This window comes from Alosa sapidissima, chromosome 19 (genome assembly GCF_018492685.1).
Source record: "Alosa sapidissima isolate fAloSap1 chromosome 19, fAloSap1.pri, whole genome shotgun sequence".
Classification (NCBI taxonomy): Eukaryota; Metazoa; Chordata; class Actinopteri; order Clupeiformes; family Clupeidae; genus Alosa; species Alosa sapidissima.
In genome coordinates this window covers 12,628,574-12,648,213 of record NC_055975.1, presented here as the reverse complement: position 1 = coordinate 12,648,213, position 19,640 = coordinate 12,628,574, and the positions used below count along the sequence as shown (strand labels likewise).

General features: G+C 39.7%; 3 protein-coding genes across 4 annotated transcripts; 2 read left to right on the top strand and 1 right to left on the bottom strand.

Annotated features, from left to right (window-relative positions):
• Positions 1-141: 141 nt before the first annotated feature.
• Positions 142-10,212, bottom strand: mcm8 (minichromosome maintenance 8 homologous recombination repair factor). Of its 2 annotated transcripts, none has more exons than XM_042072107.1 (19): positions 10,134-10,212; positions 9,603-9,762; positions 9,408-9,500; positions 9,222-9,304; positions 8,980-9,129; positions 8,746-8,849; positions 8,249-8,447; positions 8,071-8,156; positions 7,701-7,849; positions 6,805-7,003; positions 6,656-6,686; positions 6,403-6,543; positions 6,121-6,262; positions 5,382-5,577; positions 4,468-4,687; positions 3,582-3,791; positions 3,257-3,333; positions 501-690; positions 142-399 (listed from the first exon to the last, which is right to left on the bottom strand). In XM_042072107.1, exons 2-19 carry the CDS (start codon positions 9,760-9,762, stop codon positions 307-309), a joined length of 2,523 nt encoding a protein of 840 aa, XP_041928041.1. In that variant the 5' UTR covers positions 10,134-10,212; the 3' UTR covers positions 142-306. The 2 variants fall into 2 exon arrangements, with proteins under 2 accessions (XP_041928041.1, XP_041928042.1); XM_042072108.1 differs by having other exon boundaries at positions 9,603-9,765; positions 10,134-10,161.
• A 41-nt stretch (positions 10,213-10,253) lies between these two features.
• On the top strand, positions 10,254-16,659 carry napba (N-ethylmaleimide-sensitive factor attachment protein, beta a). Its single transcript, XM_042072110.1, has 11 exons — positions 10,254-10,659; positions 11,077-11,156; positions 11,254-11,370; positions 11,622-11,668; positions 12,167-12,244; positions 12,703-12,758; positions 12,842-12,926; positions 13,032-13,136; positions 13,492-13,560; positions 14,861-14,911; positions 15,333-16,659. The coding sequence occupies exons 1-11, from the start codon at positions 10,562-10,564 to the stop codon at positions 15,432-15,434; spliced, it is 888 nt and encodes a 295-aa protein (XP_041928044.1). The 5' UTR covers positions 10,254-10,561; the 3' UTR covers positions 15,435-16,659.
• A 136-nt stretch (positions 16,660-16,795) lies between these two features.
• On the top strand, positions 16,796-18,639 carry LOC121693145 (tribbles homolog 2-like). The gene is made up of 3 exons (XM_042072355.1): positions 16,796-17,012; positions 17,170-17,462; positions 17,598-18,639. The coding sequence occupies exons 1-3, from the start codon at positions 16,872-16,874 to the stop codon at positions 18,043-18,045; spliced, it is 882 nt and encodes a 293-aa protein (XP_041928289.1). The 5' UTR covers positions 16,796-16,871; the 3' UTR covers positions 18,046-18,639.
• Positions 18,640-19,640: the final 1,001 nt, after the last annotated feature.

Here is a 19,640-nt window from a genome sequence, read left to right as displayed (position 1 = left end):
TCACCCATGCATTGAAATGTGCACATTAAATAGCAGACAAACGACCTGTTTAGGAAATTGAAAGTAGGAACTGTGAATAATGTATAGTTAAATTCCAAATTAATCATGAATATTAAATTAATAAAACCACTTTCTAAAATATTTACTTTCATTCAAAGATCATTTATTTTTTAACACGAGGAAAAGTAGTAACAAAAATAAACAGGTTTAACAAATAAAATTGTACTCAATATACATTTACATACATTTACAGGGCATTGGTACTGACCAAAAACACTAACCAGGAAAATCAGGTGGCACTTTATGTCAGATGGTCTGTAGTTGGTAAACTTTGTTTCCTTTCTTCAGAAGATAACCTTGTTCATTAAGGGTACTAATAAAACCTTCAAAATCCACAACCTGAAAGAAATATCAGGATTGTAATTACCAACACCATTAACAGCTACTGTATAAAAATCAGCAAACACGATATTTCATCCAGCCCTGCAAAATACTCTTACCTGAATGTTCAGTTCCTTGGCCAGCTGTCGCAACTGCTGAAGTTCAAAATTGGTTTTATGCATGCGTTCAGCCACCTGGTTGAGTGCAGCAACAAACCTCTTCACCTGTGACCTGTTGCTCATCCCTGAGCCCAGCTGTGAGCGCTCAAAGTCCAGCCGCCCAAACTCATCTGAATAAGTGTCCGTTAGGCTAGTAGTGAAGAGAGAGAGAAAGATAAAGAAAGAATGAAAATGAGAGAGAAAGAATGAAAATGAGAGAGAGAGAGAGAGAGAGAGAGAGAGAGAGAGAGAGAGGGGAAGGAAGAAAGAAAGAAAGAAAGAGCTTCACCAGAGCATTGTGATATTAAGAACCATTAGCCTATCGCTCGTTTCAATTTGGGACTTTGCAGTCGGAATTGTTGTTTGTTTATTCAGTCTCAAGTCCAAAGTAGCCTGGGTTATTCAAAGTGTCAGTTTATTGCACATCATTTTGAATAGCCACTTTGTTGGCGTGTGGTTGCAAAATCCGCGGAATCATTTTATGCAAGCAAACTGCATACAGGGAATATTTATTGTTGATGTCAGACATGATAATCATCCAAACATCTTGACTCGTGCTGTGCCCTGATTCAGTGCTACCAAAGCTCCGCTTCGGACCTTACTGTCTCTGGTCCCGCGCTGTGCTGTGTGAGAGGGGGAGTGGCTACAGTAGAGCGGAGAAACCCAACGTGTGCTTCTTATACCAATATATTTAACAATATATTTTGCAATTCTTATCCAAACAACGTCAAACTTGACACTGCACTTACTGGTGCCCGTAGCAAGATGCCATGTCACCATGCAGACATGTGGACTCGAGTCACATGACTTGGACTCGAGTAAGACTCGAGTCATGATTTTAATGACTTCAGACTCGACTTGGTAAAATTCGGCATGACTTGCGACTCGACTTGGACTTGAATACTATTCACTCGAGACTTGACTCGGACTTTGCCTCTTTGACTTGTAATGACTTGACATGTCTTGAGTCAAACAATAGGCCTACATTTCCTGATCGTGGACCAGTCACCCCAAAGATGCTTTCACTTCCGCGACAAAAAAAACAAAACACATAGTGGACACAAACTGCAGAGCACAGTGATCAGTGCTGCTGTTACCACCACGCAGCACTAGTGTAGGGCACCAAGAGACAGAGAAAGAGAAAGGACCAACATTAAATAAATAGTAGCTTTACTGCAAACTGGTTTGCACTCTTGTTAGAGAACGTTTACAATATCAAAATGCACCATCAGCATGTTACATAAAGATGATACTTTTCGGGTCCTCTCCATTAAGATCCAAATTGAACGTATGCTAGCCTACTCATTTAATTGAGAACGCGTCTCAGTGCGCACGAAAGGGAGAGAAAATGAGTGACAGGTTCCTGCTGGGCTGGCTTGTCATTGTTGATGATGATTGATATCTCCTTTTAAATATAAGAAACGTATAAAAGGAAATCATGAAGGCAAAAAAGACGAGATTAGAGGAAATTGCGGATTTATTCCGTCCTCACTACTGTTATAAACTGTGAGAGCCAGGGCACTTTGACATAGGCTGCTCTCACTGTGATTGGGAAAATGGAAAAGAATATAAAGTTGTCTTTGCCTTTGTGTAATGGAACTGGTGAGTCTTGAAGTCTTCAATAATTCGTTTACATGAAGCACATGATATTATGCCGATTGAAACGCATTCCACTTAGCTAGGTGGCTACTGGCTACCATGCAGCTCACAATGTACTTTTAATTGCAAACAGAAAATGTCTAGCAAGCATCATGTCATTACATGCTTTTATTTCCAAAGGAATGAAAGCTGTTTGTGCCAACCTAATATCATGCTTATCATTGTTAATATTGTGCTATGTGGCACAAACAATGTTAGAGTTTGTGCACTAGCCATAGCTAGGCTATATTTGAACGGAGCTAAAAAGATCATTAGGAGAACGTGTGGACAGTGGCACACAATGGGCTTAAAGTGACAGTGCATCATTTACAAATAGGGTAAACAGCATCACATACTTTAAAACAAAATTACTGTGTCATTATTATCATTTAAATAATATAGAAGTGTTTTATTTTTACCTTTGTGGTTACTCAGTAATTTTGTGATTTATGCTGTATTTAATATGCCATAAGAAGCTTTAGTATTTAGGGAGAAAATGTAGGCTACTTTTTAACCGCAATTAATCTAGATTAATTCATTTCAAAATATGAGGTTAATTAGTTATAGCAAGAGTACCTGATGACTTGTTCAGGACTTGAAAAAGATTGGGACTTGGACTTGGACACGACTTGGCTTTGATGTGACTTGGACTTGGACTCGACTTGCTCTTCTCTGTCTTTACTTGGGACTTGACTTGGACTTGACTGCTAAGACTTGGGACTTACTTGTGACTTGCCAAACAGTGACTTGGTCCCACCTCTGTCACCATGTCTGTCGAATGGTTCAACAGATATGCGGTTAACACACAAACATGTCGATGGGGGAGTGGCTACAGTAGAGCTGCAAAAGCCAATGTGTGCCTATTTTACTGATATATTTACCGATATCGTTTGCAATTCCTATCCAAACTTGTATGTCAAATTTAGCACTGCACCTACTCATGCTCGTACCGAGACACCTGGTAAGTTTCAAACCAATCGGGCCAACGGTTCGTCAGATATGCGGCACACACACATACAGACAGAAGTTCCTGCAATTTATAGATAGATATTGTCAGGGAGACTGTGTGGATCAAGTACCTGTGCTTCATAATCTCCACCACATCCTCAGCATCATCTTGAGTGGCTTTCTCCCGAAGTTCTAGTCGGGCCCTTGCCTTCAAAACAGAAAAAATAATAATAATGTAAATGGTCATTCCCAGTAGGGCTGGACGGACATCCTATGGACTCAGTAACACAATCCAAAATGCCTACATATAAAGAAAAAAAAAAAAAAAAAAAAGAGTACCGGTACATAAAATAATAATAACAGAAGTAATCATAGTAATAGAGTAAAAAAAAAAAAAAAAAACCCAACAAATTCCCAATTGGGCTGGACAGGCCTCCTATGGACTGTTTGTTGCACCTCTGTGAGTCGGATGAGGGACTCCAGCTGGCGGGTGGTGATGGGCGTGCTGTCGGCCGCGTGGTTCTGTTTCCGCAGCTCCAGATAGAAATCCTGCAGCACCTGCGCAGCCTCAGTGGACAGGGTGGGGTGCACGTAGTGGCGTGCGTAGCTCACATACTTCCTCAGTAGCTGGTGAGGGATGGGGTCAAAGTTTTCACCAGGAGTCACCTACGAGTCAGAGGGGAAACATTTTTCTTATCTCATAAGGTAATTTGTGGCTGAATTACTGTTTTAATGTGATAACTGTAATACTGGGAACTACTAAAAAAAACTGAATAATCTAAGGTAATATCTGATTATTTTACGGTACAGACTGATTGTAATCTTTAAAATTACAGCTAGTGATTCCGGGATTTATTTTTTTATTTCAGCTTAATAGGCAATCAAATTACATTTCTCCCTTCTGTGCCACTAAAGCAACATTTTGATTCACTAGAATTGTATTACAAATGAGCAACAACGTTTGTTTTCAGACCCAAGACTGTTTAGAAATACTTAGAGGATGGTAAGATGTGAATTTACTGCAATTGGCAAAACATGGATTAGAAATCAGAGACTGCAAGTTTAAGACTCCCATGAGCACTCTAACGGCCTCCGTTACGGACAGTTAAGAATAGGGATGCAACAGTATGAAAATTTAACATGATGATTATTGTGACCAAAATTATCACGCTTGTCGATATTATTATTTTTTGGATTCCATGTTTCTGCCATATTGTCTTACAACTTTTTGGCATGAGGCAGGCAGTGTAATTTTCAGTCAGAACAAAAATATTGGTCAAGAGAAAATCAACATTAAATCAATATTTGCCAGGGGTGTAATTAATTTTGTTCTTAACTATACCTTGAGCCTATCCGAAAGGGGTTTGTCGGAGGGGATCTCTAGGATGGAGACGTTGGAGTCCTGGGTGCTGCAGCGGCTCACTGATGCGCTGCTGAGAGTGCCCTTCCTGCCCGAGCGCATGGCCATGACGTGCTCCGACAGCATGTGGTCGTGGTCCTCATTGGGCGTGTCTAGCAGGATGAATACCAGGTCGAACCGGGAGAGCAGGGCGCTCCCCATCCTGAGAGACGGAGGTGTGGGTTAAACTCATGAGCTTACTCAAGTGGGCAGAGATGGACACAGCAAAGGAGTGAAATTTTCACTTTAGAAATTAAATAGTTATATATATATATATATATATATATATATATATATATATATATATATATATATATATATATATAAAAGTGTATAAGGTCCACACACAAGCAAAATGAAATGATGACTTGAATGAAGTCCAATATTGTAATACAAAATAATTTATTTCACTAATCGTCTAGCTGATAATTGTCGGAACATTCTAAACATTCCCTGCCAGCAGCAACATTAAACTGGCACTGCATTACATCTGAGGAGTTATCACATGGCTGTGTATGATAAACGAAGTATCTACTTCTGTATGTGCAGTCACAACATGTTTACGGGTGGGGCAGGGACGCAAAATTAATTATATAGCAGTAGTGTTGCTATTGATGAGCAAGCCCTCAGTCACAATGCTTGTTCTGCCTGTCCGTGCTGTTCTGTAGGCATTTAGTACATATGTCATGTTACTTTTTCAAATGCTCCACTAGTGTAATTACTTTCAGCCAGTGTTGAAGAAAAAAATAAACATTGAATTAAAAATCTCAAAATGTTATTTATGAGCCTAAGGTAACTCATTTCAATTAAAAACACAAAATTTTCTATGCTTGATTAGAATGTAAGAAAGTGCTCACTTGAGGTTCTCAGAGACGGTCTTCCCCTTGTTATAGTGACCTCCCACTGGGTTGGCAGCGGCGATGATGGATGTGCGGGCTGGCAGGGTGCACACGATCCCCGCTTTGGCCAGGCTGATGCTCTGCTGCTCCATAGCTTCCAAAAGGGCCTGGTGCTGACTGCCCATTTTGTCAAACTCATCAATGCAACAGATCCCTGCAAACAGTACACAGGCATTATCATGTGTCTGAGGCCACTGGGAATACTTGAACCCAGATGAACCCAAAACGGCATGTGAAAAAGTTTAGTGAGGTTGATTCTAGTGCCTTTAGGTAATGCTGCCTTTTTTGGCTTTCTAATGTAGTTTAAAAGCAAAAGGGAGAGAGACATAGCTTCCCTTCCAACAAAGCAAGATTCTGAATAAGACATTTCAGTCATTTAGAATTTAGCATTCTAAATCCAGCAAAAAAAAATTGCTGTGGCAAAAACAGAGTCTACAATAATTCATTTTAAACAGGAATATGAGATAACAAAAAGGTGATGAATGCTCCAAATTATTAAAAGACTGAAACCCATTTAAAACCCTTAATGAGTGTGATAACAGCTTGCCGGATGCTGTTTATAAGCACTAAAGCTACTCCTGACACATTTAAAGGCAACAGTGACATCCACTATAGCAGCTGCCATTTTTATGTTAATGTCGTGACCAATCAGGGCATGACATGATGCTGTGGCTAGAGAAACCATGCATGTCATTACCTTGATCTCCCAGCACCAAAGCCCCTGCCTCTAACGCATAGTCTCCAGTGCTACTATCTCTGGACAAGGACACGGTCAACCCAGCGGTCGTGGTGGTGTTCCCACACACATAGATGCCACGGGGAGCCACATTACACACAGCCTTTGAGCACACAAGTGGACACGTTAACAAACAATGTATTATTACCAATGTATTATTACTACCAATGTATTATTCAATGATCCATTTTATAGAGGTCACTTCACATCAAAGTCATATCTCGTTTAGACATGGAGATGTACCTGTAACATCTGACTTTTGCCAAGACCTGGATCACCAACAATCAGCATGTGAGGGTCTCCTCTGATAGGGATTCGGTTCTTGTCATCAACGTATTTCTGACAGCCGCCAAATAAGGCCAGAGCCAATCCTGCTTTCACCAACTAGACAATGCAATATTATAAATCCATAAGTAATAAGTACAAAAAGTTAAATACTTAAAATGCTTTTAAAACACCACAGATGCCCATTGTGTAGCATAGTGTTTAGACTCACCAAATGCCCATATATGGCAGGGCAGAGGGAACTGCAAAAGGACACAAAATGAACATCTAGTTTTTAACCGAGTTAAACCATAAGATCACAAATCCGACATCCAGCGTTAAACCCATTGTATAAGCCAGTACAAATCGATAAAGATTTACTTGACAAGCAGTTTGAGTAAACCCTCTTGGGCTTGGATCTCCTGGATAGCATAGAGGTCCTTGAGAGAGAACTCCACCGATGCACCCTGGCACTCTGGCTCCGAGGTGACCTTCGACTTCTGCCCTTTGGAGTTACTCACAGAGTTTGCCTCAATGTACAATAGGAACATGCACTTGTCCTTTTTGTTCCTCCCAGCTCCTGTAGCAGCAGCCAGAGGAAATGCCCGTTGTCATGCACATCAGCTTGCACATAAGCATACTTATTTGACATTCACACATACTCATGACAGTGACACTTATCTTTGATCCTTGTCATGTAAGTCATGCACATCAGCTTGCATATAAGCATACTTATTTGACATTCATACATACTTATCACAGTAACTTATCTATGATCCTCGTCATTTAAGTCAGAGGACTAAACATTTCACCACATATTGTGCTTAGTATAATTATATGTGACAAAATAAATAACTTGAACTTGAACGTGATTAGCATATTTTTGAAGTGGTTATGAATATGAATTAACATTTATAAACACGATGAACATATCATTTGAATAAATCTTCACCATCTAATTCTGGCCACATTTTGGCAGCAAGGGCTATGTTTTGATGTGGAGGGAATATGATACCATTGGGGGCGCTGGACTGAACCCAGCAGGTGGCATATGTCAGACCATGGGCCGCAAGCTGATGTCCAACAAGATGGGCCTGGCCACCATGTTGGATGCCTGTGCTCTCTTAAAATAGTCGGCTCAACTCGAATGACCGGCGGGGCTGAGTTAGGGCTCCCTGCTCTACTCTCCCGCTGCTGATTCATCAGAGCCCTGATCTATCTTGGGGACGCTGTGTGTTTGTGTGGTCGCTGAGGTCTGTGGTGGACTATGGGTTTACCTTCCTCACTGGAAACTTTGACCACGCCAGTGATGGTGACCATGTCTCCTGGCACACAGCTGTCCACCAAGTCCTGAGTCAGCTCACACTCGATGGTTCGTGGGATCCGGCCGGACTCCCTCTGGTCATCGGAGATCAGCTCCTGGACCCTGTGGGATGGACGAATGAAAATAGCTCAAATAAATAAAATACCCACAATCGTTGAAAATACACTTGTACAGTACGATATTACTATTTGTATACAGAACAAGACATTAATAGTAAGATGGTGTCACCATTCAAAATAACTGGGAAAATTACAAATGACATCTGTACAGTGTGATTGTAATGAAATCTATGATGGAAAAAATGTATAATCAGCCCGAGTTACTTTATGGTTTGCCAGTCGACTGTGAGGGTCAGTGGTGAACTTCGGTTTGGAGTGAACGACCGGCCACGACATTCATACTGCAAACACTACAAATGATAATGACAAATAGTTACCACCATTTTTCTTTTGCGATTCTCAAATTTAACAAAATATTATTTCCCAATTCCCTAACAGCAACCTTCGTAGGTGTGGTGAATTTCCCATCAGGCATGTGCAGGCTCTGGATGTCCCCACAGCTGTTACAGGCAAAGGCCATCTTGGTGCAGAGCGGCTTGATGTTGCTGACCCGCACTACTGTGCCCCGGATGGCGACATATTTTCCGTACAGGTTGGCCCTTAGTGTCCTCAGTGGAGTGAGTGGCTCATAGTTATACACCCTGACAGACAGCAGAATCAAACCATCCTCTCAGCACAATTCATTCAGAACTTTCCAGAATACATGGGCACATGTAATGAGTCCATGTGTTGAACTGTTATATGTTCAAAAGTTAAAGTTAAAAGTTTTATGTCAGATTCATGAGTGAAATACATTTTGAAATTATGAAAAATGATTGTTACAGTTCTGGACTATTTGGGCTCATTCTGTAGCAGAGGGCTCATCTGGACTTTCATAGACCCTGGCCTCAAGAGTGTAAGTAAGGAGGCCGCCTCTTTGCCAAGTTATTATCACTGTACCTTGCACTAATATGTGGTATGTTAATGATTGGTGTAGCATGGCTGGGTAGTCCCTCTTGGTTCTTTAATTCAGCAGCATGTCTCTCCAGGTCTTTTGTCAAGACCTGACATAGAAACACAAGAATAAAAATACACATAAGGAGGTTTTTTTTTTGTTTACAGAAAATGTAATCAAATATTCACCAGACAAACTCTAGGCTGGAAGATGCAACTTTGGCATGCTTGAGCACTAACCTGGTGTATGGCAAGGCCTAGGCAGTCTAGGATTTTCTCAGGCATTTCTCTGAGCTCTTTGGCTAATTCAGGCAAAGCAATAGCGAGGTGCTTATTGTGCAGGCAGTCTTTGAAGTCCACCAAGATGCTGCCTTTACTTTCAATTTCATCCTATTTGAGGAAAAGATGCTGTGAGTATCACAAACCACAAAGCAAACATCACAGTTGTAATCACAAATGTGTCTGAATCCCACACAACGTACCTTGTCATAAAGCTCTATTTGTGATAGGAAGTATTGTTCAAATGCCTTTATCTTTTCAACGTAGGGACCACTCTCAATAAAACCTGGTAATATGGGGGGGGGATCATACACATCTTTAATGTCCCTGTTAGGTAATATGGGAGCATAATAATGAAATGGCCAACTTCTTTACACATTGCACCTCACCTTCAGAAAAATAGAGTCTCCATCCTTTGTAAGGGCATGTTATGTCAAGGGTCGTTTGTGTCACCTGAGACTGTTGTGGTACAAACCCTGGGCCTGTGAGAATAAAACACAACACTGACACATGTATAACTGTGTGATACTGTATTTTTAGAGGGCATTTTACAAAATATGTTAGGGTCGGTAAAGTTTGTTTACCTCTCTGTGATTGGATTCCTGTCGAGTTAGAGTTAGTGTTTCCTCTGCCCCAAGGTCGCCCCCTCCAGCCACGGTTCTGTCCAGAATTCCATCCACCTCTCCAAGCCCCGGAGCCTCCCGCAGAACCGCCTCTCCAGTGACCTCGACCCTGGCCTCTCATCTCCTCGCATATTATGCACGAGGATTAGCAAGCTCATTTTGTATTGTTGCAGTCATAGTAACACACTGATTCAGTGACTTCAGAATATACAACATAACAACAACTCACTGATAACCTTCAGTCGCTTATTGTGTTAGGGGCTCGCTCGTTGGGGGTTGCGTTAACGATGTTGCTAGCCAACATACAGCACAACAATGTACATTTATGTCAAGACAGCTAACGCTAGCCAAAGACAACTTCCTGATCACAGTTTGAACCGTTACAGGCAACTTCAGCGAACATATCTCATGACTTCTATGTTCATTTCAAACGACACATTAACTATTTGTGAAAATGAACTTAATATCGAAACATTTATGTTATCTACTTACCTTCAGGGTTCCCCTGTCAAAGCCTCTTTCAACATTTGGCGCTATAATGTCGTCACTTCCGCTTTAATGCGTATTTTGATGTAATGGTGGAGAAAAACTACTTGTCAAATCCTAATCTAAAATGAACTAAATTTACTGATTATGCCAATTGATAGTGAACAACTGACAGCAACCGATACTGTAACTCGTTTCGATGCTGTCCAACAGCAAGTCGTGAAATTCAGAATTGCCATTTCTCTTCGGTTTGCACCATAGACTGTAAAAAAATAGGTGTGCACAGCAAATGTACAACAGTAGGTGGCGTTGAAGCCTAACGTTACACGAACACAGCGGAGGAGAGAGACGGTCATCAGAGCATCCTTCATCCGTGCTGCATCTCCAACGTCGCTAGCCTCGGACATATTTGTGCCATTTTACAAGTAACAAAGATGGATAACACTGGAAAAGAAAAGGAGGCCATGCAGCTCATGGCCGACGCCGATAAAAAAGTAAAGTCGTCTGGTTCGTTCCTGGGAGGAATGTTTGGGTGAGCTTATTTTACTGTACCTGGTAGCTATCTAGCTAAGCTAGTAGCTGTGTTCATGTAGTGAAACATCGCCCACGTACCATTCTCACGACAATTGATGTGCGAAACATTTGGGAAACTAGATTAACCTGCGTCTAAATTTACATTTACATTAGGTTGCTACATTGTTGTTACATGACATCTGTGATCCCCCGCTTAGTCTTCTGGCGAGCATTGCATATTGCGTCGGGTACAATTCTTGCCAGTGGCTAAGATGAATGTGCAATGTCAGAGCACAGCACAGCACATTTCTGCAGATATGACTGCAGGCCTATGCTATCCTCTAAAATCATTGAAATGCAAAACAGTTAAGTTGATTGGAGTTACTGACGAATTCAGCGAGGACTGTCATTTTGACTGCATTTTTTTGTTTCATAGGGGAAACCATAAGGTTGAAGATGCTTGCGAAATGTATGCTAGAGCAGCCAACATGTTCAAAATGGCCAAAAACTGGACTGGTAAGAATATGACCCTACTGGGCATACGCGTCATATGTAGGCTTACCTGTAATTTCAGGATGATAATGTGTTTATTTTACATTATTTTATCGCCCAGCTGCTGGGAACGCTTTCTGCCAGGCCGCACGCCTTCATATGCAGATGCAGAATAAGCTAGACTCAGCCACCAGCTTTGTTGATGCTGGCAACGCTTACAAAAAAGCTGACCCACAAGGTGAGAAAGGACTTAATAATGCTGTCATTTCCAGCCATTCGCTGAATATACACAGACGTTTTGTTGTAAAGGATGTTTTGGGTTCTTCCATGATAACAGTGTTTTACGAAGGGTACATCATAGGCCTAGCTAATTTCATTGCAGCATTAGCCTATTAAATCAATGGTAAGACCCACTGCATCCACTCGAACAGGGAGGTTGATTGTTACACAAATAACAGTATTTTTCCTTTCCCCCAATGCAATCAAAAGAGGCTATCAACTGTTTAAATCAAGCCATCGATATTTATACAGACATGGTAAGACTCCTTTCTGGAGTTGACCTTTTGAGAGGGCTCTAGTATACAAATTTACCAAAAGTGTCTTTCAAATAAGGTCTGTACAAATGCTAATTGAGCATGTTCTTGGTACAAGTTTGGAATGTGTGTATGCTTTCAATTATCTCCTATTTGTTGAGCAGTTATTCTGTGAACTTCTCTGTGTTTAACTGTGTTTAACCATCCAAAATGAAATTAAATATATACCCTACATTGTACAATGCCTCAATTAACAAATGTTAATTGTGTTTAATGTATGTTTTTATTGTTTTAGACATATTGGTTTTATTATTTGTTCATTGGTGGAATTGTTTTGTTTTGTACATAAGCATGCATTGTAAACACATTTTATGAATGGGCTGTTAGTTCACTTGGGCAACAGAGTCATATCAATATTTTATTCATGGTTTATTGTGTGTATGTAGTGTGTTTAGTTTAATTATTGATATATACACACTGTTTTGCATTTTTCTCTTATAGGGCAGATTTACAATTGCTGCCAAGCACCACATGACGATTGCAGAAATATACGAGGCTGAGCTTGTGGACATCGAGAAGGTATGTGGTTCTATGTGGAAGCCCATTTCCACCACTAGGGAAAACATGAAGACATTTAGAGATACTAAGGATACATCTACACTATGTCGGATACAAATCAAGTCAGAATTTTGAGATAAGAAGTCAAACTTTTGAGATACTAAGTCAGAATTTTTAGATAAAAAGTAAAACTTTTGAGATACTAAATCGGAATTCTGAGATACAAAGTCAAACATTTGAGATAAAGATTGCAATTATGAGATGAAGTATCTCATCATTTTGAATATGGATTTCAAAATGTTTAATTAGTATCTCCGAATTTTGACTTAGTTTGTTGCTGTATTATTTTCCAAGTGCCAGAAATGGGCTACCATATGTATGTATAACTATCACAGTTATTATTGTTTTTTTCTCAAGTACATTGATGGAGGACACTATGGAAGTACTAATATCTTTTATTCTTTCATTTGTTTTTGCAGGCAATTGCACATTACGAGCAGGCAGCAGACTATTACAAGGGAGAAGAGTCTAACAGGTGAACACATCTAACAGGCTATTTGTATATGTTTGTTTATAAATCAAAATATTATATTATTCATTATTTTTTATTGTGCGCAGCTCTGCCAACAAGTGTCTACTGAAAGTTGGCTTGTACTCTGCCCAACTTGAGCAATACCCCAAAGCCATTGAGATATATGAGCAGGTTTGGCTGATGCAGATTACCTCTCTTTAAAGCATCTATTTTTACTTCTGAATTTATTTTCACTGATTGTTATATTGCAAAAATAATGTTCTCTCTTCTTCCCAGGTTGCAACCAACACAATGGACAACCCATTACTGAAGTACAATGCCAAAGAGTACTTCTTCAAAGCTGCTCTGTGCCACTTTATTGTTGATGAATTAAATGCAAAGGTACATGGGTACATTTTGGTGATCGGTTAAGGAAAATACCTCAAAATACTGACCTTGTTGAACTTGAATATTTAAAAATGTACCGACTCCCCTATGTCTACGCAATTGCTGAATCCCCAAGGTGAAATTGGGGATTCGGCAAGGAATTTGTAGGAATTTGTATTAAGCACAAAATTAAAATTATGAATGTCCGTATTTTTTCAAAGTCTTTTGAAACACAGTTATATCATAAAAGAAAGTAACCATTTCATTTTTGAAGGGTTGAGTGAAAAGGTACATGAAGGGTATTTTTATGCACAACATTTACTGGCCTTCCTTGCATAAGGTTTAATGTCACTTTTTTCCCCTTTTACAGCTTGCTATTGAAAAGTATGAAGGCATGTTCCCAGCCTTCTCCGACTCAAGAGAATGCAAGCTTGTGAAGGTAAAGCAAGATTATTTTGAACACATTATCTGTAACATGGATGAAATTCTGTGAACTGGTCTCAGTTGCATCAGTTTTGATATGTGTGTTAGGCTTCGGGACACTTAACACATGGCAGCCTCAGTTTGAGTCCCCTTAACCAACAGCTAAAGTATAACACACAGATGACAGGCATATTGCTTCTTCTGCACAGAAGATTTGAGGTTTTCATCATAGGATAATAGGAACTTCAGATGTGATGATGCTGTCAAGTGAAGCTTGTTTACATTGGCTTTCATCCCTGTGAGCACAGGACACATGAAGAGGCAGTAGCAAAAACTGTTATCAATGGAAGAGATAGCACAAAGGACACTTACTTGATGTCATCCGTGATGTTAAAAGATATTAGTTTAATGCTGAATCTTCTAATAGTGCACAAATGCAAAGACAAATACTGTCTGTGTGTTTAGGCCTAACCTATTTGATTCTACATACTTATTTTTCCCGTCATAGTCAAAACCTGAGAAAGTGGAAGTGTGTTTGATTTGACATGAAGGATTTAACATGAATGTGTCATACTCACTCTGGGAATCACTGATGTCCCACATTTCAAACACTTTTACACAGATTCAAGATGGAGATTTCCCAAAGCTCTCATTAAAGAGAATTGTCACATATATGACTTCGGACGGCTGGGCAATCTATCAAACATACTGTATCTAGTTACTAAAATTACATTATTTACCCAGATACTTGTCTCATAGGCCCCCACGTCACAAGAGTGCACAGATTGGAGACAATTTGTTCAAAATTTGGATTTGAGGTACATTGAAAGGGAACATTGACAAGACTATGATACGAGCATTTCCTCTTAGGAAGACACTTGAGGGCTCTGCATTCTGCAGTATGTTGTCCTGCCAGAAACCCAAAGTAATTGTACCAGCTAAAATTGTGAAGGCAGCATTATGCAGGTTTTTACCATTTTAATACATCCGTTATTCCCACTAGCCACCAAAGCAAATGTAGTTTGATGCCCCACATCCGAATCTATGCAAAAATATTATAATTGTTTCACAGTAGTATGACCTATAACACTGAAATCCGCCAGTTGGCAAGCTAACTAGCTGTTGTTTGCTGTTGATGATATTTGCAAGGTTGGTCTGATATATTTTGTGTAATAAGCAATTGATGAATGAATATGTGTTTCCCATGTGCGCCCAGTTGGCATGACTTAAGAATCACATTAACATTCTATTTCACATTTCAATAATCCATTTACTTTCTATTCAAGATCTGAATTCCCATTTGTCCTTCATTTCAGAAACTCTTGGATGCTCATGAGGAACAAAACAGTGAAGCTTTCACTGAGGCTGTAAGTGACAAGCCATTGGCCATCCCACAGTAGTTTTCACTTGAATACTTCCTATTTAGATAGATAGATAGATAGATACTTTATTGATCCCCAAGGGGAAATTCAAGATTTGTTCTATTTGTTAAACATGTTAATATGAGGTCCGATTGAAACCTATTAGTTTTGGGTTGAATAGTTCCCTGGCTGCATTATCTGTGTGTGACCTGAATCTATTGCAGGTTTGATTTTACCACAATGGCATCTCTCAGCAGTAGCAGGGAACTGTGGGTGGGTTAGGAGTTTAGCTATAGTTTCTCTAATCTGAAAGAGCACCAGGAAACTGATTTTTTTAACATTGCATATTTAAAATAATACATCTACTAATCCAAGATTTGCACAACACTAACAGTGCAACATTTTATCCTCTATAATTTTCTCCTAGGTTAAGGAATATGACTCAATCTCTCGTATCGACCAGTGGCTGACTACTATGCTCCTGCGTATTAAGAAGACCATTCAGGGAGATGCTGGTGACCTGAAGTGAAGTGTCAAACACAGTGCACAGTGTAATTTCCACAAACTCATAATGTTGTTTTTGTGTGGCAATCCTCAGTGCTAATCAAATAAGAATCTTAGTATGGATGATTTTGTGTTTCAGAATTAAACAGCATCATAGCTGGGTAATGCTGAACCATACAATCATCTATACTTTGAATATATTCATTGTCAGTAGCCTAGAGGTAAAGCCATGATCCTCAAATGTTATAGTTTGCACAGCTAGTGTTGTTCTTGGTACCCACATCCATCTAAGGGATGCATTTAACCTTTAAAATCTTGGGACCTTTTTGCCGTTATCACTGTTATTGCTGTGTAATAACTGTTACCAAGTGTCATGTACTCAATAAAGTCTTGCATGATGTGCATTTGTCTTTTAAAATGTTTACTAACAGATTACGTGTGTCTATGTAACTTTAAAGTCGCCTTTATTTTCTTTTTTTTTCTCGTAGTGCCATTTTTTTGTTCTTGTGCCGTTATTGCATCAAGGTTGATATACCTTGATGGAGAAAACAAATGCTGTAAAGAAATAGCTTCCTAGTTGTCTTAAATGTTTGCATTTACAGTTTGATCAGATGAGGGGTTAACAATTGGAATGTTATATTTTGGTGAAACAATGAAACTACTTTGACAAAGTGATGAGATGTGTGACCTTTAGTGATTTAGTGACGTCAGTCACTGGGCATGCTTGTGCAATACTTATCCATTCTTATTGAGATCATATAACAGATAAACACTATATGTAAAAGTTAACATTTAATGACTTACTCTATTTTTCTGTTATCCTTTAATATTTTTGTCTTCATGATCTATAAGAGTGATTGTATTATTAATCAAGATTGTGAATGAAATATTCTTATTGGTATGCAATCAGTGTGATCAATGAATACATCCATACTCTTGTAGCACTCCTTCTCTGTGGATGTTTTTGTGTTTAACTTCCCAATCTGACAAGGTTTTATCTGTTAAAAATGGAGTCCGTAACCCAACAGAGATATCAACAGACAGTTGATTAGAGCCCTGATCAAAAATATGTCAGTTGTGAGGGGGAAAATGATGTAAACATTTGAAGGTTGTATAACTCAAAGCATATCAGATCTGACATTTCAGCATCTCACGTTGAAGTAGTCTTGGCTACTGTAATGAAGTATTCAAACGTGTTCCATGATTGTTTGTATGATGTGATGAACAGAATAAATGAGAATAAAACATCACTATCTGAACCTGGGCTGAGTCAAAAGGGGGGGGGGGGGGGGGGGGGGCGTAAAAAAAATAGAAGTATCCGCATCAGACTCTGCGTTCCAGGGTTGTTTTGTAAAAATTGCATTTTTTGATATTAGAACGTTACGCATTACGCATGTTATCACAGCTCAATTAGATTCTGAAGGATAAAAATAGGTTCAAATAGGTTACCTACTGCTCTAACATGGGACATGCGAAGTATGTTGTGGAAACGTTCAAGAATACTAAGTTGCCCTGTATGGGGAAATATGTATTATTGGATTGTCTCGGAAATAATATTTTACGAGCAGCTAACATGGACACTGGGAAGAAATTGATATGCAAGGTGACGTTACAGACACAATTGGTAGCCTCTCCGTTGACAGCAGGAGTAGGCCTAGCATATGCTATGCTTTTATTATAAGCATAATGTAAACTGGTCAAATTAACGTTACCTCATGTTACAGGAAACATTTGTTTCTCATGGCAGTCTTCTTTTGCAGGTGTTTTACTTCGCTCGTTATTGGGAATCATTAGCCGCCTACTTTCAAGTTCCAGCTCACAGAAATCTGAGCCAAATTATCGACACTGTCCATGGGGACACCATGGTCTATGTATTCTTTGAACATAACTATGGAGATCTACACTCTTGTCTGAGGTCCGTGAAAAAAATTCGAGAGGATGAAGCTGCCAGACTATTCCATCAAATGGTTTCAGCTGTTGTACATTGTCACGATTATGGTGTTGTTCTGAAGGACCTCAAGCTGAAAAGTTTTGTCTTTAAGGATGAAGACAGGTAGGCCTTGTGTGATTTTACTGACATTTTCAGTGCAATAATGTTGTAGGTCTACAGTAATGTGTAGCCTAGGCTACCTGCAGTGGTCCATTGAAAATGTACTATCTTTTTATTTGAACTCTTTTATTTTAACAGATCTTATTTAAAGCTTGACACCTTGGAGGATGCATATCTTATGGTGCAGGGAGATAACTCTCTGCCCCGAAGGCATAGATGTCCCGCTTACATAAGCCCTGAGTCCTTGGAATCAGAGAGCACATCATCAGGGAAAGCTGCAGATGTGTGGTGCTTAGGTGTCATACTTTACACCATCTTGATAGGACATTATCCTTTTAATGACACTGACCACAGTTCCCTCTTTCAGAAGATCAAACGTTGTAAATATAGTCTTCCAGACATACTATCCCCCAAAGCCAAGTGCCTCATCCATAACATCCTTCGACCAGATCCTGTGGAACGACTGACAGCAAGAGAAATATTGGATCATCCTTGGTTTTCTTCAAATAATTGGACTGGAAATATAGCAGGGGACAAGTCTGATAAAGAATGTTGCGATCAGATGGTACCAAACCTATTTTGTTGACTGAGGAAATATCAATCTGAGGAAATTGAAGTGTACAGTACCAAAGCTGTTTGGCTTCAGTAGCCATCGGAAATTTTGTGCTGTGCCTCTATATTCCTGATGCTGAAAACTTGCTCTTGTACTTGATAGCAAGTAACATAACCATGTCTTCATATTTTACACCAAAGGTTATTTTATTTAGCCTAACAGCTCAGTATCATGCCAAGATAAGAGTGACACCTGTTGACATTTTTGTTTTTGGGAACACATAGCAGGCCTATAACCAGTAGATGGCACTATAAATACACCGAAAGGACATTGCATTGGAGTTGCCATGGATTGTTAGGGTGAAAGTGGAATTTCTACAATATTTTCTGATGTTACTGGACTGTATGTTTATGCTGCAGTGCAATATATTTTTGTCTGTAAGCCTCCTTGTGATCAGGTCCAGAATGTTTTGCATGTGATCAGCCAGACATGTCAAAAGGACTCATCTTGGGCAGTTACCTGTGCATCATGGAGATGAAGAGACAAAGCTGATAATGCTCATGTTTTATGAACTTTGTGTCTTGCTATGGTGAAAAGAGGTGAATAAAAATAAAATAAATGTGAAAATATGTGTATGCCTTATATTTGTTAGCCAAACCTTCAGCTGGGAATAGGCTTATAGGCCAAAGGCCTATGGATAAGATAAAATAGATTATGTTAAATTCTGCAGGCCATGGAGTAGGGGCATCAAAACAGTGTAGGCCTAGGTATTATTATTATGACCGCCGCGCAGCGAAGCAGCGGTCATATAGGTTTAGTCAGATTTGTCTTTTTTTTTTTTCTTTCTTTTTCGCATGTCGAAATTTTCCGTCAAGGATTCCCGGGACACTGAAAGAACGGGGTAGACGAAACAAGGTGGGCATGTAACCCCATATGGATAGCATGGAACCATCGTTTTTCGTTTTGATCTGTAGCCCCCCCCCCACCCCCCGCTGGACTGCACCCCCGAAAGGAGGGTAGGGCAGACACAGTTTTCTGTGAATATCTCGAGGAACCGTAAGGTTTAGGAGGACCATTTTTTTTTGTATGTTGATCTCAAGGGGCCATGTCAACCCATTCCATAACCACTCATTTCATGTATAGCGCCACCTAGTTAAACACAAGAAAGTAAAAATGAGGTGTTGTAATCGCAGGTATCTGTGACCTAACATAGTCAAAACTGCACGAAATTGGAAGTGTAGGACCATTATGACACCCTCTGAATGCACGCCAAGTTTCGTGGAATTCCGTTCATGGGGGGCCACACAATAAATTAATTTATGTCACTATACACCAACTGGCCTGTAGGTGGCCGGAGACAGTTTTCTGTGAATATCTCAAGAACCGTAGGGCCTAGGAGGTCCACTTTTTTTTTGTATGTTGGTCTTAAGGGGGCATGTCAATCCATCCCATTACCACTTATTTCATGTATAGCGCCACCTAGTTAAAAATTAAAAAGCAAAAAATTAGGTGTTTTCATCATAATATCTCTAGCTGACATGGTCAAAACTGCACGAAATTGAAAGTGTAGGATCATTATGACACCCTCCGAATGCATGCCAGGTTTTGTGAAGTTTCGTTCATGGGGG

What these genes read in the sequence shown, in the direction of transcription:
- mcm8 (XM_042072107.1), bottom strand. Translation starts at nt 9,762, where the DNA reads ATGAGAGGCCAGGGTCGAGGTCACTGGAGAGGCGGTTCTGCGGGAGGC. An exon ending in TTACTCAAACTGCTTGTCAA is followed by an intron (nt 6,687 to 6,804) that starts GTAAATCTTTAT and finishes GTCCTTTTGCAG; the next exon opens with TTCCCTCTGCCCTGCCATAT. An exon ending in TTTGGTGCTGGGAGATCAAG is followed by an intron (nt 5,578 to 6,120) that starts GTAATGACATGC and finishes TACTGTTTGCAG; the next exon opens with GGATCTGTTGCATTGATGAG.
- napba (XM_042072110.1), top strand. Translation starts at nt 10,562, where the DNA reads ATGGATAACACTGGAAAAGAAAAGGAGGCCATGCAGCTCATGGCCGAC. An exon ending in CCATTGAGATATATGAGCAG is followed by an intron (nt 12,927 to 13,031) that starts GTTTGGCTGATG and finishes TCTTCTTCCCAG; the next exon opens with GTTGCAACCAACACAATGGA. An exon ending in GTGAAGCTTTCACTGAGGCT is followed by an intron (nt 14,912 to 15,332) that starts GTAAGTGACAAG and finishes ATTTTCTCCTAG; the next exon opens with GTTAAGGAATATGACTCAAT.
- LOC121693145 (XM_042072355.1), top strand. Translation starts at nt 16,872, where the DNA reads ATGGGACATGCGAAGTATGTTGTGGAAACGTTCAAGAATACTAAGTTG. An exon ending in GGAAGAAATTGATATGCAAG is followed by an intron (nt 17,013 to 17,169) that starts GTGACGTTACAG and finishes CTTCTTTTGCAG; the next exon opens with GTGTTTTACTTCGCTCGTTA. An exon ending in GTCTTTAAGGATGAAGACAG is followed by an intron (nt 17,463 to 17,597) that starts GTAGGCCTTGTG and finishes TTATTTTAACAG; the next exon opens with ATCTTATTTAAAGCTTGACA.